Genomic DNA, 16,287 nt, shown 5'->3' with positions numbered 1-16,287 from the left:
GAAAAACAGTCGCAGATCAGCCCGAAATAGTTTTCGCAAGGAATGTTACCATGACGATGTCGATCAGATAACGTGATCATATGAACCCGCTGACTATGTAAAATGAACCTGCTGACTATGTAAAATGAACCTGCTGACTATATGTTACACGTAACCTCATCGCTTTTGCACAACTAACAGCTCTTAGAACAGAGCCTGTATCCTCCAGAGGTGGAATCTTCTCCAGACACTTCAGGTTAGACCGATCATAATTTTGATAATAATCTCCTTACCTGCAGGTTTTAAAAAACCGAAACATGCATAAGATGACCGTAGAAAGCAGACGTATGCTTAAATGGCTGTGAATACATGGAAATCATATTTATGCTTGAACTGCGGATAGAGACATGAATATGAAAGCAATTTTTGCAGGAAAAAAAATATTTCAGGCCACGTTTTCACCACTGCTCATTTAGTGTTCATTACCGCAAGTAATACTGTTCACATTTACTGATTTTCATATATTCACAGTCATTTTCATTTATTCATCACTTCACGGGTTTACTTGGAACCAAAATTGTGACCAGCTCCTAGTTGGATTTTTAGCTCAGTTGGTAGAGCACAGCATCGGTATCGTAGAGGTCTTATGTTCTAATCCCGTACAGGATAGAACTGAATTTTTTTCAGTCCTTATTTTGCAGTGAAAAGAAGATCGCTTTCATATTCATGTCGTATGCTTATAACGGTTTCACAAAGATTGCACAATCTTTCACTCGAGGGTCGGTAAAATTTCCGAACAGCCCCATACTACATTGTGCATTCAGCTCTTGGATAGAGAAAACAATGACAAAAACAATACATTGCCATTGGGAAAACAGATTTGTTTTGCAATAGTATGGTGCTGTGTGGAAATTTTACCCTTGGTGTCTTCAAAAAAATAAATAAATAAAAAAATTAAAAAAATATATTTATACATATTATGAGCCTGTGTTGTTAACACAAACTATATATCAGTAATTATGACATGAAAATTAAGAAATCTAAAGATCATTTCAGGTCTTTTAGTTCTATAAGGTGGCGATGAAAATTAAGAAATCTAAGGATCATTTCAGGTCTTTTAGTTCTATAAGGTCGCAGGGAGAAAGTTCATGTATATTTCTTTGGCTTTTGTTAGTTGACTTTATCTGATAATAAACACAGTAAAAATCCACAATACATGTATTTTATTAAACGTTGTGGTGTGTAGTATTGATGTGTATTTTTACGAGCTGTGGCACATAAAATTATTTTATAAAATTTTAACAAGCTTGCAGGATGTGCTCAAGTAAAAATACTCAGATATGCATACAGAGATTTTGGCCAATAAAGTGCCAGAAATCATTAATTTTATTTTCCTTCTACAGAGTAAATAAACTTTTTTTTACAATTCATTTGCAAGTTTTGCAGTAGTAGATAGCATTACAGAAGGAATATGTAACGCATACGTAACGCAATGCACCACAAGAGAAATCAGAAGCTGCCTGTAAATTATGTACATAAAAATGTAGCTACTACTGTACAGAGTACAGCAGTCATCTATTAATTTAGTTACCTTTCGATGGAATTATAAAGTTGCAGAATGGTGAGATTCTGGGCATCTACCTGGGGCAGTTTTAGGGAACTTTGCAATAGTTAAGTTGACTAATAATACCCAGAATAAGCAGAAATCAAAATTTTTCTTTAGTGATTGTTATATGAAACATTGTGAGTTTATTTGCCTCTGATTCAAGTTAATAGGCTTTTCTACTTCAGTGAAATTAGATAAGAAGTGAGATAAGAAACAAGATGTTGATTATGTAACTGACATGAAACAACTTCATTGCCTCTCAAAGTTGTTAGGAAGCAATTATTTATTTTTTCACAGCAGTAGTAATCTGGTTTTATGAATCACTTTAAAAAAATTGTTGCAAATCTTTGACCACTGTCAGTAATACATGTGAATTTGCACCTGTTTTAAAAGCAAAATTTCCCATCATCAATTGGTGTACAGGAGATTGACATCAGCATGGAGACCATTGCAACTGTCATGTTGTTTTGTGTTGCAACATTATCTTGTTGCCCAACACTTAATGATGCATTAAAAATATGATACAGTCAACTTAATTGCAAAACCTGTTTAAACTTCTAAAAAATTGTTGAAATGCATTTTAATGCTGTCAGATTGGTCAATGAGTTTTAAGTGCCACCTTAAAACAATGCAGGAACAAGTGCTAATTTAATTCTATGTTAAAGATTTATGCTTTAGCTCAATGATAAAATCATAATGTCATACTTTGCAATTCCCTTTAACCCTTTACACCCTTACATCTGTATGCAGATTCTCCATACTGTTTTTTGTACATCTCCTGAGATGCTATCAAGGAGAATTCGTTTGACCATCAAGAGTGTCTTTAGTAGGTGATCAGTTCCCTTTATGCTTGTGACTTAAGTGTTTGATCCAGGAATGATGTTTTAAGGAGAAAGTAGATGTCGGTTATTCTGAGGGGTTAAAAGTTTAATAGGGGAATTATGATTGTGCAGTGGTGAGAGTCTCCAGCTTTCAATCTTGTAATGCATGTTACATTCCGTCTGCTGAGTTCTTGTGAGGGTCTTTGAATTTCTTGTATTTTTGGGTATCCTCCCTCATAGACAAACAACTCTCCAAATTTCGTTTCAACCTTCAAGTTGTGAACAAGAAGAGCCGCTTTATGAGAGTCCACTGCTTTTTAATCTCAGTAATTTGTATGATTATTCATTGTTTTTTATTAATGATTGATTTGCTTTATGTTGTTTAAAATATCTTTGTTTACTTCGGTTCCTTTGAATGGAACCAGAAATAATAAAACAAGAGACAGAAGGAGCTATGAGATATTTTTATGCAAGATTTTTACATTAATTGATTCAAAGAAATTTAGCTCAACATGAACAAAGTACCGTAATTTCCGTCCATTTACCCACACGGCAGATTACCTGCATTGGTCAATTTTAGCAATAAAGAGAAAAAAATTTCAACAGATTACCTGCACTGGCAGATAACCCGCACCCAAAAACAAAAGAAAATCGTCGACTCGCACAAAGTTCCTTCATTGTTTTTGTTGACATGGTATCCTTTAGCATACAATTAAACACAAGGAAAGGGCTTTTCTTATGTACGTTGAAAACCTCGAAATGAGCAACTCGCTAAAATGGGCTCTTTTCATCAAAGTAAGCGGTCAGATAACAAGCGATACACTGTGGAAGTAAGGTGAGGTATTTTTTTTAGAATTTGACGTATTTTTTTATTCCTTAGAGCGGTCGTAAATATGCCCATACAAACTCTTATAATTCCGCCCTGACTGTTATTGCGCAAGATGATCATCTCACAGCTGGAGCTTGGGCTGCCTGTGATATCTCGAGATCTATTAGTCGAAGAAATCTCTTGAAACGGGAAATTACTCTTTAACTCGAGGCAATGCCAGCTAAGAAATTTCACTAATGCGTCGAAAATTCTGTGGCGTCATTAATTATGCGGCGCCACGAAATGAACATGTCAGCACATTTTCCGTGTGAATTGCTCTGAAGCCAGCTTTTTCACAATTAAATTCTTTTATTTTCAAGTTCACTTCCCGTGTAAGTGAAAATTGTTTTTTGAAATTAAAAAGAAACAAGCTGTGAAATTGACAAGGCACGAAAGTAAGAGTACAAACAAGATAAAAGTTTTGTTATCGAGTTTTCCATGTTTTCGATTTGCATCGGCTTTCATCGAGAGCATTTAAGTCTCTTATTGTAACGAGCAATCTCCGCGAAATAAATGAGTTATTACAGAGTTTTTTTAAATAGTATCTGTAGTGGATCTTATCATCTCTGGTTTTTTCCTGCTAATAGTTTTAAAACTATACGGAAGCTTTAAAAATGATCGTATTACCCGCACCTTCCTATAACCCGCACTAACAACTGTTTGTGGAAAAATTAACAGATTACCCGTGGGTAATCGGCTGGAAATTACGGTACTTATCAAATTCTGTTCTTAAATCAGGTGGATTTTTTTCCTTTAAATTCATGTGATTACTGGTGGTATTTCCACTTATAACGTCATTCAAGTCAATTTTCATGTGGCTCCTATTTTATTTCTGATTTTCAATTAACCCTTTAACTCCCAGGTCAAATGTTTCATTCTCCTTACTGTCAACCATACAATTCTTATAATACTAGTTAAGAGAATTAAGTATTGGATCAAGTGATTATCCCCAAATTGATATTTTTCTTTATTCTCATCGCTTATCTGGTTGATATTGTATTGATATTGTGAGGAGAAATTATATCTCGGTCACTCATGGGAGTGAAAGGTTAACCCTGTAACTCCTGTGAGTGACCAGAAAATAAATTATTGTACAGTCTCAAGCAGACAAGTGTTGAGAATAAAGAAAAATGTCAATGAGGTTATTATTCGTTGATCTAATACTAATTCTCAGAGCTAACATCATAAGCATGGTATAACAGACGGTTGGGAGAATTACTAATGGGATCTGGGAGTAATGATAATAAGCATCTTTGTTTCCATTTTAACTCACAAATTATCCTAGTAATCCATGTTTTTCTTTATTTATCTTTTGTCCCAATTTTGTTTTTGTTTTGTGGTATTAATTGTTGTTACAAAAAAACCTAAGTGATACAGAGCTCTTTTTTTAAGCGGTTTCCACAGGCCCTCACCCATTTCATGTGGAACAGATTGTTTACATCTTATGGAGTAGTTCGTGTACACATATGTAGGGCAAAGTTTATTTTGCTATATAGTTCATGGTAAAATATCTCATCCCCTCAATTAATTACACCCTCTGGATGACCAAAAGTGTATCTGAAACAACGCCAGGTTTCTCAGCCAATCAGTTTTCATAATTTACCCCAAACGTGAGAAAGTCTAATTTCTTCTTTAACTTTGTTCAGCGTTGTTACCCATTTTTTTTGTAGTTCCTTGACTTCTTTTTCTCTAACTCACTAAAGACCACAAACGGTCCCTATTTTTCGGCGCAATTGAAAATAAAATCAGAAAAAAAAGTTGATGTGAGTGCGCGGCGCAGAGTTATGAGAGTGCCACGCGGTGCGCCAATATGGAGTTCACCATGAAGGAGGGGCTTGTCATAGCCTTAACTTAGTATTGTGCTTCAGTTCAGTTCTATCGGCATGGACAATCTTCACTGTTTATTCTTTTGTTTCTTCAAAAGGGTGCTCTTTGTTAGGTACCACTTCCTTCTTCCCTCTGAGTGCTCTCATGACTGTGGAGACATAATGTGTGTGGTAACTGGGGGCGGATCTTTTTAGAAAAGAACGCCTGCAATCGCTAAATGGCTCCGCGCTTAGTTCAAGATCCCATGGTCTTTATTTTGAGAAAAGGACTGAATTTCATTTGTCACTATTTATTGTTCAAAGCTACCTGAAGGGCGATGCTGGAAAACAATTTGATCGATAAAGAACAATTTCCAAATGAGTGTCGATAACACTAGCGCCACTTTCTCGACCAATCAGATTCAAAATTAAAACCGTTCGTGACTTGGTTGCTTGCACTTTCCCGCGCTTCAGGGAGTTGTGCTTGTTTTAGCTTTGAGATCTCAATGGCTATCCGTAATATTTCCCCTTGTTCTGATTGGCTGTTGCGATTGTTTTGGTTTCGCTCTTACGAAACACAATCGATAAGCTCATATAGCCTGATAAATATTTCAAAATGGAAGAAAGTACTCGTTCCTAACGATTTTTCTCCCGATTTTTCTGTAACAGTGTTCAATCATGGCCAAGGCAGAAGAAAATCATTTCTACTCAGAAAGACTTCTTACTTTGAATCCCAGATCTACTGATGAGTATGTCAAAACCATTTATGATGATTGGGCAGAGACTTATGACAAGGTACTGTGTCGCTTTCACGATTTGTTACCAACACAGCGGTCAAACGTGTGCGCCTGCGCAATTGTTGTAATGAGCAGGTAGCGTGCTCCCAGGCTGTAAGAATCAAGTAGCCTTACACGAGTTACAAACAACTACGCAAGCTTGAAAGTTACGGTTTTTTAAAGCGTATAACCTCGTGTAATGCTCAAAACAGAATTGTAAATCAACAGGACTGACCCATTCTTGGATAAGCTTTGTGTTCGAAGAGTCTTCAGTTTTCCTTTTCCCTCCTCATGTTTCCTTTTACAGATTTAAATGAACGAGTCAATTTTCTTTCGCTTATTTTGCGAGACAGCGGATGTTCATTATGTTTTCCTTTGAAATTTTGCGCTGGAAATTGGTGCGCGGCCGGCCAGAATTGACCCCCTTTGCGAATGACCGACGTTTGAACGCTGTGTTTGTGCAACTCCGTATAATTCGCGCCTTTGACCCTGCAACTGTACTATGCGAAAATGAAATTTGTGGCCACGGAATGAACAACTCCACGTCGTGTAGAAACAAAACAATTGACTTTAACTCCTCAACGGTGAAGTGGCGTAGGTTGAAACTAAAACAACAAACAATTGCAAAAGTTATACAATACATGATTTTAAAAAATAACAAACAACACGACGGATGGAGGACTATAAGACACCTAAATTGTTACGGCCACAGAAGAGAGCAATATTGCTGTTATGTATATATTGATAAATTATACGAGGTGGTGGCAATAAGTAGCAACGTTGGCTAGTTACCGGTTGAAAAGAATTAAATAATTAACTATGAACACGGGAAAAATCCAACATGAAAGAATGTCGCACTTAGAACTTACAGACCTGCTGGCTCAAGTTAAAACGGTCGCATCTCGTCTTCGTGTTGATTGCAGTCTATTTATAAATTCTATTGTGTTCAGGTCACAGGAGAAGCAGGATATATAGCCTACAAGACTTGCCCCCCTATCTTTGACCAATTCGTGCGTGAAAACCTTTGCAACGACCCATCAAAGCTTCGAATTCTCGATGCTGGTGCTGGCACTGGGATTGTGGGTAAGGTCCTTCAGAGTCTGGGATACACGAATATCGACGCCTTGGACATCTCGCAGAAGATGCTGGACGAAGCAAAGAAGTTGAACATCTATAAAGAGTTCATCTGTGCTCCACTGAGCGCCGAACCAATAGCGGAAATAGCAACGAACCAATACGATGCACTAATCTGTGTTGGTACACTTACTGTCGGTCATGTGAAACCCGTTGCTCTGGACGAGATTCTGCGAATTGTCAAATCAGGTGATGGAAATTAGATGTACTCTGATAACTGACAACTATTCACCGAAATGGAGGTGGTTAGTGGTTGATATTTACCCTGCTGCAAGTATATACTAAAACAGTGAGATAATGTAACACAGAAAGATGATTTTAACTCATTTATTCCTGCAACGATTACACAATTTTCGGGCGCAAATTCCGTGCGAGTTTCTAAGAGGTAAATAGCAAAGGATATTCAGAATTTGATTATTCAATCGGAGCGCGCATTCAAGGCCATCCACTGTTCTATTATGTACTAACAAAAAAGATTAGTATGTAATTAGTATAAGTATGATTAGTATGAGATTAGTTTTAGTAATTAGTATAACTTCTTAGCTAAAGTCACTTTGTGTGTTATCTCAAGGGAGAAATGGTTTAATGATTACCACAAATCCAGTCTGAAAGTATACTCTAGAGACCAATTAGGTTTTATGGTCATTTGAAAAAGTATATTTATTAAATTTATAAGTGATCTCTTTTGGAGGTTTTACATATTCTCCATATTGTCCTTAAAACATTTCCTAAGGTGCTGACAAGGAGTATTTGTTTAACAATCAAGAGCTTCTTAAGTTGGTGACTATTTAGTTTTTCTCGTGACCTTAAGTTATTGTGTGATTCAAGTGTGGTATTGTAAAAGAGAAATTAGATGCTAGTCACTCTTAGGGGAAAAGGGGTTTAGTTGCCTTTTGGGGTAAAGGCTGCTTCTAGGAATCAGGACATGAAAGGCCCGCTTTGGGGTTACTCCTTCCATTTACCAGGTGGCTAAAGATCGGTCTTACATTCATGATTATTATTCTTTGTTGTTTTAGGTGGGATTATTGGATTTACTCTTCGAAGAGATATTTACGAAGAAACCGGCCCCGAAAAGTGCGGTTATCATAAAAAAATGAGTGAGATGGAGACAAGCCAGAAATGGAAACTCCTTAAATGCGAGTTGATAGATTATCATCTGAACGTGGATGAACTGCGAGCTAAATGTTACTCTATAATGTATCAAGTTTTATGAGAAAAGTAACGATGAGTTATTACAGATAATTACGGGCAAATGGTCATTGTTTCGTGATTCAGGAAACGACATCGGGGACCTAAAGCAGTCAGGATGAAAACGCCGCGGAAGACGTCGATAAAAAAACGAATTTATCAGAAATATTTATCAGAAGTATTTTAGTCAGAATTTTGCAAATGATTTGATATGTTTAGCATCTCTTACGGTGCCACACCTCAACGTGAGCACAGAGATTGCGGGCAACGTTGAGTTCGAAATTGATACGCAAATAATTGCCGTCGGGGTTCCCGTTCTCAGACCACACAAATTTTAGTGATTTTAGTGATTTTTAGTAACTTTTGTCCCTTCCACGTTGCCGTCGCTGTTGAGGTTTGCTTAAGGTCCCTCCTGTGAATGTCACTGGGAAAGAAATGACTAAGCATATTAATAAAAAATGATTCTGGGAATGGAATGTGCTCTAACTTTCGGAGACTTTCGGAACTTTGGACCTCGCCCCCAGGGTCTCTCGTGGAAGAAAAGGAACATAGGGTAAATTATGGACTGGAACATTGAACCTTTGGACTATTTTTTGGACCAATTTTTGAACGATTTTTTTTGGACCATTTTTGGGACCATTTCTTTTTTTGACCATTTTTTCGGGAGAAGGCAGACCATAAGTACTTAAGGAGGGGTGGGATGTAGTCTATCAGTACTCAGGGAGGGCTGGTAGACAGACTGTTGTAACTGAGGGAGGGGTGGAGGACGAACTAATAGTACACAAGGAGGGGTGAGAGATTGATGTATTGATAACAGCTACTGATTAATGGAGTGTTCATTGAATCATACAAATTATTTTGGTGGTTTTTCGACTGACTATTTTATGTCAAAATGTTTGCGTTGGGCCGTAGCGTTTCTTTATTTTTTGTCATGCGTATGCCTGTTAAGTCGACTCGTGCCAGTGCTAAATGATACTCACGGGTAAGCATGAATCATCCAACAGTTGCCTCACGTTTCTCTATGTGTATACAGTAGATCATTCAATTTATCTACCTTCCTTTGGTCAATGATCTTTTCAGACGACAAAGATCATGGAATTTCCGGTCCTTAGCATAGTATTCACAGGCGTTATCGCAGTTTTCACATTTACACCTTTACTATAAAAACATTGTCGGTACAATCGTACAAAGCAATCGTTTTTCTTCTCAGATACACAGTTTTCCACTCTTAGATACAGTCAACTCGCGCCTAAAGTTGAATGTGATGTCGCGCATTTCACTTCGTGAATTGACGATTGAAACAGCACAGCTTCAGTGCTGAATCATTTTTTTAAATAACAAGTTTGCATTTCAGGGCTTAACATTTGGCGCAATTTTCCTTCCACATAGCCAATGCATTGATTCATTAAATCCACACAAGTGCAAAATACAGAATTACCTTCCTCGAAAATTACGGATTTCTAATTCACTAATTACAAATTTCCTTTTCGCAAATTGCCGATTTGAGTTAATCTCACAAATTACATTTTTTCATTCCGTTTGGTGTCATAAATTACAGTAAGCCCCTCAGAGACAATAACAAAGCGACTTCTATGTTTCGAAATGACTTGAAAAAACATGAAATCTCTTTCCAATTTCTGCAACAGTCAGAGTTAATTAGGGTCTGCTAACTGCAGACCAAATCAAAGAATTATGCAGAAAAAGGAAAACACCGAGCTGTACAAAAAATTAAAGAAACGCTACGACCCAACGCAAAAGTTTTGACATACAAATAGTCGGTCGAAAAACTGCTCAAAATAATTTGTATGATCCAGTAAAAACTCCACTAATCAGTAGCCGTTACTAATACATCAACCTCCCATCCTGCATCCCTCCTTGCGTACTGATAGTTCGTCCTCGACCCCTCCCTCGTTAACAACAGTCTGCCTATCAGCCTTCCCTGAGTTCTGATAGACTGCATCCCACCCTCCCCAAGTTCTAATGGTCAGCCTCCCCCCGATGAAATGGTCCCAAAAAATGGTCCCAAAAAATGGTCCAAAAATTGGTCCAAAAAAAGGTCCAAAAAATAGTCCAAAATATAGTCCAATGGTCCTGTCTATATTTTACCCTATGCGAAGAAAAAGAGAGGCCTTAGAAAGAGGTTTTAGTCAAAGTAATAAGTCGTAATGTCCATCATTATAAGGGCGTCATGAACTGAGGGGATGGGTATCGTATGAAATAACCAGTTGTAACAGGAGTATTTTTTTACGATAAAGGTGAAAGATGACGACTAAAGATGAAGCGAGAAAAATAAATGAAAGGATGAAGTTTTTCAGCGTGCTTTTTTATTTTTTTGTGCTCTTTTCTAACAAACTATTTCCCTCTCAAGCTGCATCTGACAATGTATTTTTCTTCATATCGAATATCATTGACAGTCACTGTCTAATTAGAGTCTTGGCTCTGATCTATGAAGACGCTTGATCAAAACCAACAGCGTCTAGTTCTCATGCACTAGCAAGCGTGGCCATTTTGCCGACGATTGGTCGATAATCCTGTCGCTGTTGACACTGTTCTTATCTCAAATCGGATAAAACTAAAAAATCCGGCGGTCAGCAAATGCCTGGCCACAGCCTTTTGAGTCACGCTAGCTCGCAGCAGTGATGAAGCAACGATACAGATGATCCACAACCTTCGCGGAGCGCCTCTAAACACGATTTATACAATGAAATCGGTATTCCTTATCGCTTCCCTTCTTCTGATCAATGCTTCTGTTTTGTCAGGTAAGCGATACCAACGCGGAAAGTGATTCTATAAACAAAAGTTGACTTGAAGGAAATCCCTTTATTGCAGATTGCGGTCTGCGAACTCTTATTTATATCGTGGAAGCCATTAAGGCCTTCACCCATTTTCAACACGATAATTTTCTAAGGTTCACATCTCCGTGTTAATCTTCTCACCACCTTTTCCTAGAATGTGTTCAAAACCCCAGCATAGTAAGGTCTTAAATGGGGCGTAAAATAGTTCTTATTTTTCTCTGTAATTAGATTTGCGCTTTGTAAGCGTGAGAGAAGACAATATTCCCTGTTAAATAACATTTGCGATTATCTGTGAAAAAGAAAACGTTTATCTTTTCAATTAGCGCATAGACCTCATTTAACCTTCAGTGCGCACATTTCAGTTAACTGATGCGTCATGCTGATCGCTAAAAGCTTTTTGACAAAAGAATATTTTACCTTTGTTTCTGCCACTGATATTTCAGAGAAAGCCGACGTCTGTGAGGTTATGCCTGACATTTAAGTGGCAGCTGTGTCTCTTTTGTCTACCTTTTACTTGATATGGCTCTTTACATTTCAGCATTTCTTGTTTTAATTTCTCAACATATATGCTCTTTTCTGATAATTAGTACGTCGCCGAAAAATTTTCGTTCATAGTTGGAATTTTTTTAAGGCTTTTTGCCGCCAAGATTCTTATTTATTTTGTATTAGCGAAAAGCACTTTACTGTAATTACATTTTCGGCAAATCAGCATTGAATCCGTCAGGCAAGAGTTCAAATATTTTTACAATACCTAGATTAACGTTTATTAGCGGCTTATAATTTTCATACTTCCGGTGTCTTGCGCGAGGCTGAGGTTAAATAATATGGAATGAAAAATAAATATCACTTCCCGGCTTTTTTTCGGCGAGTTTTTCACTAAGCATTCTGTCTGTGGCAAATTGACGAAATTACATGCGTGACACACGTTTGAATTATGACAGCTGCAAATGATAGTTTTAAAAACATTTTGTTGAAAAGCGAGGGTAAAATCGACTTACACTTAAGAAGGAAAAAGGAAAAGATAATGGGAGAGAACCGGCGACCTTTTGGTCTAAATCCATGATCCAATTAAACTCCGCAAAAACCATAACCTCTCTTAATGTATCAAGATCTGTACGCCGGTGTTGCGAAGGAATTTATCTAAGAGGAAACTAAAAATATGCTTTGATGCGATCCTATACTCACTAAACCTTTTCGGCACGTCATATGATATTCAAATTATCTTCTCTGGAGACTCGAAAAAATTCCATCTGCTGCATGATAACAAATCAACCACATACTTCAAGAGGCATCTCATTTATTTATTTTGTCGGGGTCCGTCATCCATGTGGTATAAGAAATCGCGACCCCTCATCGCACATTTCTACCGTTTTCCTCATTCAAGTTCTGTCTAGTATTTGTTTCAGTTCACAGTTAGAATCTCTTTTGATAAGTCCATCTTTCATGGTTCGGACAAATTTCCTACTCCACCTATTATCCTGAAAAAGATCTGGATCAGATGACCTAGTTGAATTTTCACAAGTGAGTGCCGAGTGTACATTTAACCTTCTCCTCTCGCGCGCAATTAATTACCACGTAATCAAATCCTGTCAAAGTAAACCAAAAAATGCCTTGATATTGGTTGGGATGCACTTAATCAAATTCTCTTTTCTGTATGTCTCTGAAAAAAATTTAAAATAGATTAAAATGGAAAAAAAAATCTCGGAGAGTTTCTTATACCCCATTCACACTAACAAAACATGTTTAGATAAACCAGATTAAACTATCCAAAAATCAACAACAACAACCCGGCTGAAAAATTGTATTGATTTTCCAGAGACTTTAAGTAATCTCAAACTTGCATTTTCAAAGAGCTAAATTGGAAGTTGTAAACATTATTTTAAACAGCCTCTAAAAAGACAAAAGTTTTCAACCGTGTTTTTTAAAAAAAAAGCTCTGACATGTCCAAAACATGTTTAAGCTTTGTTGTGAATGGAGTATTTTTTAAAAAACTCTTTGATGATCCCTAAACTGAACGAATTTTGAACGAATGTTTCGTTTGTACGTGTCGAAGTCATCTCGTCATCAAGGACCATAAGAGGCCTATTTATTGTCATAAAACCAACAATGTCTTTTACTTAGCAGATATGGCTTCCTCAAATTGGTTAAATCAATCATAAAAACTTGAATGCATGGTGGCCATTGTATACTTAGGGAGAAGTTTGCTCCGAAGGCCATGAAAATTTCATATTCCTCTCTCGAAAGTACGTATGCTATAAGGACACTGACTAAGTTTTTTCATTCCAAAGAGTAACTGAATCTATCGAAAATTTTCTAAAAAATGGAAAAAATTCCAAAAAAAATAACTTACGGAAGCCGCCATTTTGAATCATCCGTAGAAGCCCGGCTTCTTACCTGTGACGTAACAAAATTTCAAGCGTGCGGCCATGTCATGTTAGTTGTTTTTCGAAATGGCGGCTTTTATCGTCGAACCCCAAGATAATTTTAAAACAGTTTTCGAATGTGTAGGTTATACTTTGAAGTCAAATTCGAAATTAATTTTCAGGGCAATACAAACAGGACTAGGCACTACCTCAGACTCTCAAGATCTGCTGATCGTTAATTCTCCACTATACGAGCTCTTTGGTTTCAGAGAGTTAACATAATTAGGTGCTATATCAAGATTTTTGAAAATGATGCTATCTTTTGTCTATTCTCAACATCTATTTTCTGCATTGTTAAGGTAACGAGAAGTTATATGCTGCCGATAATCTACGGGGGCTAAATTGTCGATCATTCAACTGAATAACAATTAAAAACGTTACCATTTCTATTCTTATCTTTGTACTTGCTTCATCAAACCATTCTTTAATTGGATGCAATTGTCAAAATACAGCCAATGCCGATAAACTCTCAAAAAGGAGGTCCATACATGTAAAATTCCACAATTCCGTGGTTGATTTAATTATTTTTTGTTTCTCTTTTAGTAGCAGTTAACAAATGTTTCAACTGCGTCGAAAGCAACTGGAATAAGTGCGAAAAGAGTCAAACTAGAACACAGTGTACGACGTCTTTGTTGGGGAATACTCACTGTTACTCTGCTAATGGAAAATATGACAATGGCACAGCAGTTATGGATGTGGTGGCGAGGGGCTGTATCGACTGCTCAGGTAAATCATGTTAAGAAATGAGCCCACATCACTCCCTGAGAGGAGCGGGGATTTCTAAGGAAAAGTTTACTAAGGAAGTATCGTTATTTTCAACCTAATCTTACGATGGACAACGGTATCAGACTTTTTCATTTGCTTCACTGAAGAATTTTTTCAGGAGCCATCAGTATGTGGTAATTTCCCCGTTGTTAATTATTATCATAATTATCATTATTATTACGATAATTATAATTATCATTATCGTTGTCATCATCGTTATTATAATCATTGCTATTACTGTCATCATAATTTTTTTCATTAACAAATCAGCATATCAAGAACTATATCGATGATAATTTAACGTACCGTATTGGCTAGTGTCACCATTGGCAATTAGGGCGTGGTTAGCTAGGGTTTTGTTGCACCTCAATAGGAAACCTCATTTTCCTTTCAATCGCACATACTACCAAATATCACGGCCTTTTGTCACTGTTGTTTACTTTCTGTACCTTCTGAGGACTGAAACCTATGATGATTTGCACCGATGTATCGCGGAGAATTATGGAAAATATATGGAAAGGTCAAATCTGCGGATGAGACTGATTCACACAGCAGCCAGAGCTTATCAGCTAATTGCTCCCGCTCATGGACGGGATTTTAGTTTATATTTGGTTTCCCTGAAAATTCTCTGCACCTTAATCATGCCCCCTCCTGTAAAGATGCTTTGAGGGTAACAAGATGACAGTATCCAAGGTAACCTAGGAGAGGCTAGAACCCACACCTCTCGATGCGAAGTCGAGCTCGCTGACCTTTCCGTGCGTACGTGACCCTATATTGTATTTATTTGTCCTTTTTGTCCCGTAGACTCAAAAAAGGCTTGCGAGAAGTTAGAAATGATGATGAAATTTACCAGTTACAAGTTGCTGAGTTGTAATATTGTTTGCTGTTCAGAAGAAAAGTGTAACACGATGATGCCAGAACCTACAACTACCGCGGCGTTTGAAAGAGAAAGTCACTTGTCTCCTGTACCACTGTTTTCCGCAGCTTCCATGATGATTGAGAACGTTTTTCCTTTTGTCAAACTTGCTTTCTTAATACACATTCTGATCTAATAACCGGGAATTTCTTATCCGCTGTGGAGAGTCAAACTTTTTCACATTTTAGCAAGATGCTAAAGATGGAAGTGTATTCCCGAACACACTTGAGGACACGAGATACGTATAGTGTCTTGGCAAAAATATTTTATGAAATTTGTTTGCTATTGCTGTTTGGCGGAGGCAAAACAATAGCAACAAAAACAACATCAGCAATCTTTATTTGTAATATTCTTGCCTAAAAATTAGAGTTCTGACTGTGTGGGATAACCATAAAGGTTAACAGAGTCTGGTAGCCCAAAAAGTATTCAGATTTTGAATATCGCGTCGTGTGTAAGAATTTGGGATCAATATCAGTATCTGGGCAACTGCCCACCTACCCCTCCCCTAACTCAACAACAGTCAATTGACAACAAGTAAAGGTTAATGTTGGGTTAGGGGAGGGGTAGGTGGGCAGTTGCCTAGATACTGATATTGATCCAGAATTTGTATTATATCGTTAATTATTAAGGTAGAAAGAATATCAGTGGGTTGTTCACACCACATCTTGACGTCATCTGTGACCCATTACTGAACTGACGCATGGGAAAATGGCATGTATAATTTCGTGCGTGCAAGGTAGCTATGGATTATGAACCCAGATTATGAAAAGGGCTGATTTGTGATGCCCTGATATTTTCAGTGAAAGGAAGAAATCAAATAATAAGAGATACAGTTGCTCCTTAATCCCCTGAGCATTTAGACAGATACAATTATCCTCTCTAGCTTAAAGAATATGCACCTCGCTTCCCGACAGCGGACAATCACTCACTGACATTCAACCCCGACATAAGGAGCTTGTCGGTAACAGCGACGGAGCCAGGATCTTTTAAGTGAAAAGGGTGGGGGGGGGGGGGGGGCACACTTTGTTAAACAAAGGGTTCTCACCACATTGCCATATTGACCTCCATGCTTGAAAAAATTGGCTTAAAAAAGGAAGGGGGGGGGGGTTCACAGGCACCCACCAATATGAAAAATTACGATGCGACAAACTGCTGCAATTTGGATGTTGTCTTTATGATTTCACAAAAAGTCTTCGTGAAACTTATTTCAT

General features: G+C 37.5%; 2 protein-coding genes across 3 annotated transcripts; both read left to right on the top strand.

The window, feature by feature from the left end:
* The first annotated feature begins 118 nt into the window (after window positions 1-118).
* LOC131781074 (methyltransferase-like protein 27) lies at window positions 119-8,887 on the top strand. Its single transcript, XM_059097725.2, has 4 exons — window positions 119-235; window positions 5,749-5,874; window positions 6,806-7,178; window positions 8,006-8,887. Exons 2-4 carry the CDS (start codon window positions 5,758-5,760, stop codon window positions 8,200-8,202), a joined length of 687 nt encoding a protein of 228 aa, XP_058953708.1. The 5' UTR covers window positions 119-235; window positions 5,749-5,757; the 3' UTR covers window positions 8,203-8,887.
* A 1,881-nt stretch (window positions 8,888-10,768) lies between these two features.
* Window positions 10,769-15,876, top strand: LOC131781082 (uncharacterized skeletal organic matrix protein 2). Of its 2 annotated transcripts, none has more exons than XM_059097738.2 (3): window positions 10,769-10,936; window positions 13,942-14,121; window positions 14,965-15,876. In XM_059097738.2, exons 1-3 carry the CDS (start codon window positions 10,834-10,836, stop codon window positions 15,210-15,212), a joined length of 531 nt encoding a protein of 176 aa, XP_058953721.2. In that variant the 5' UTR covers window positions 10,769-10,833; the 3' UTR covers window positions 15,213-15,876. The 2 variants fall into 2 exon arrangements, with proteins under 2 accessions (XP_058953721.2, XP_058953720.2); XM_059097737.2 differs by having other exon boundaries at window positions 13,939-14,121.
* Window positions 15,877-16,287: the final 411 nt, after the last annotated feature.

This window comes from Pocillopora verrucosa, chromosome 10 (genome assembly GCF_036669915.1).
Source record: "Pocillopora verrucosa isolate sample1 chromosome 10, ASM3666991v2, whole genome shotgun sequence".
Lineage (NCBI taxonomy): Eukaryota > Metazoa > Cnidaria > Anthozoa > Scleractinia > Pocilloporidae > Pocillopora > Pocillopora verrucosa.
Note: the sequence above shows the minus strand (reverse complement) of the source record. Positions and strands in the feature narration are given on the sequence as shown.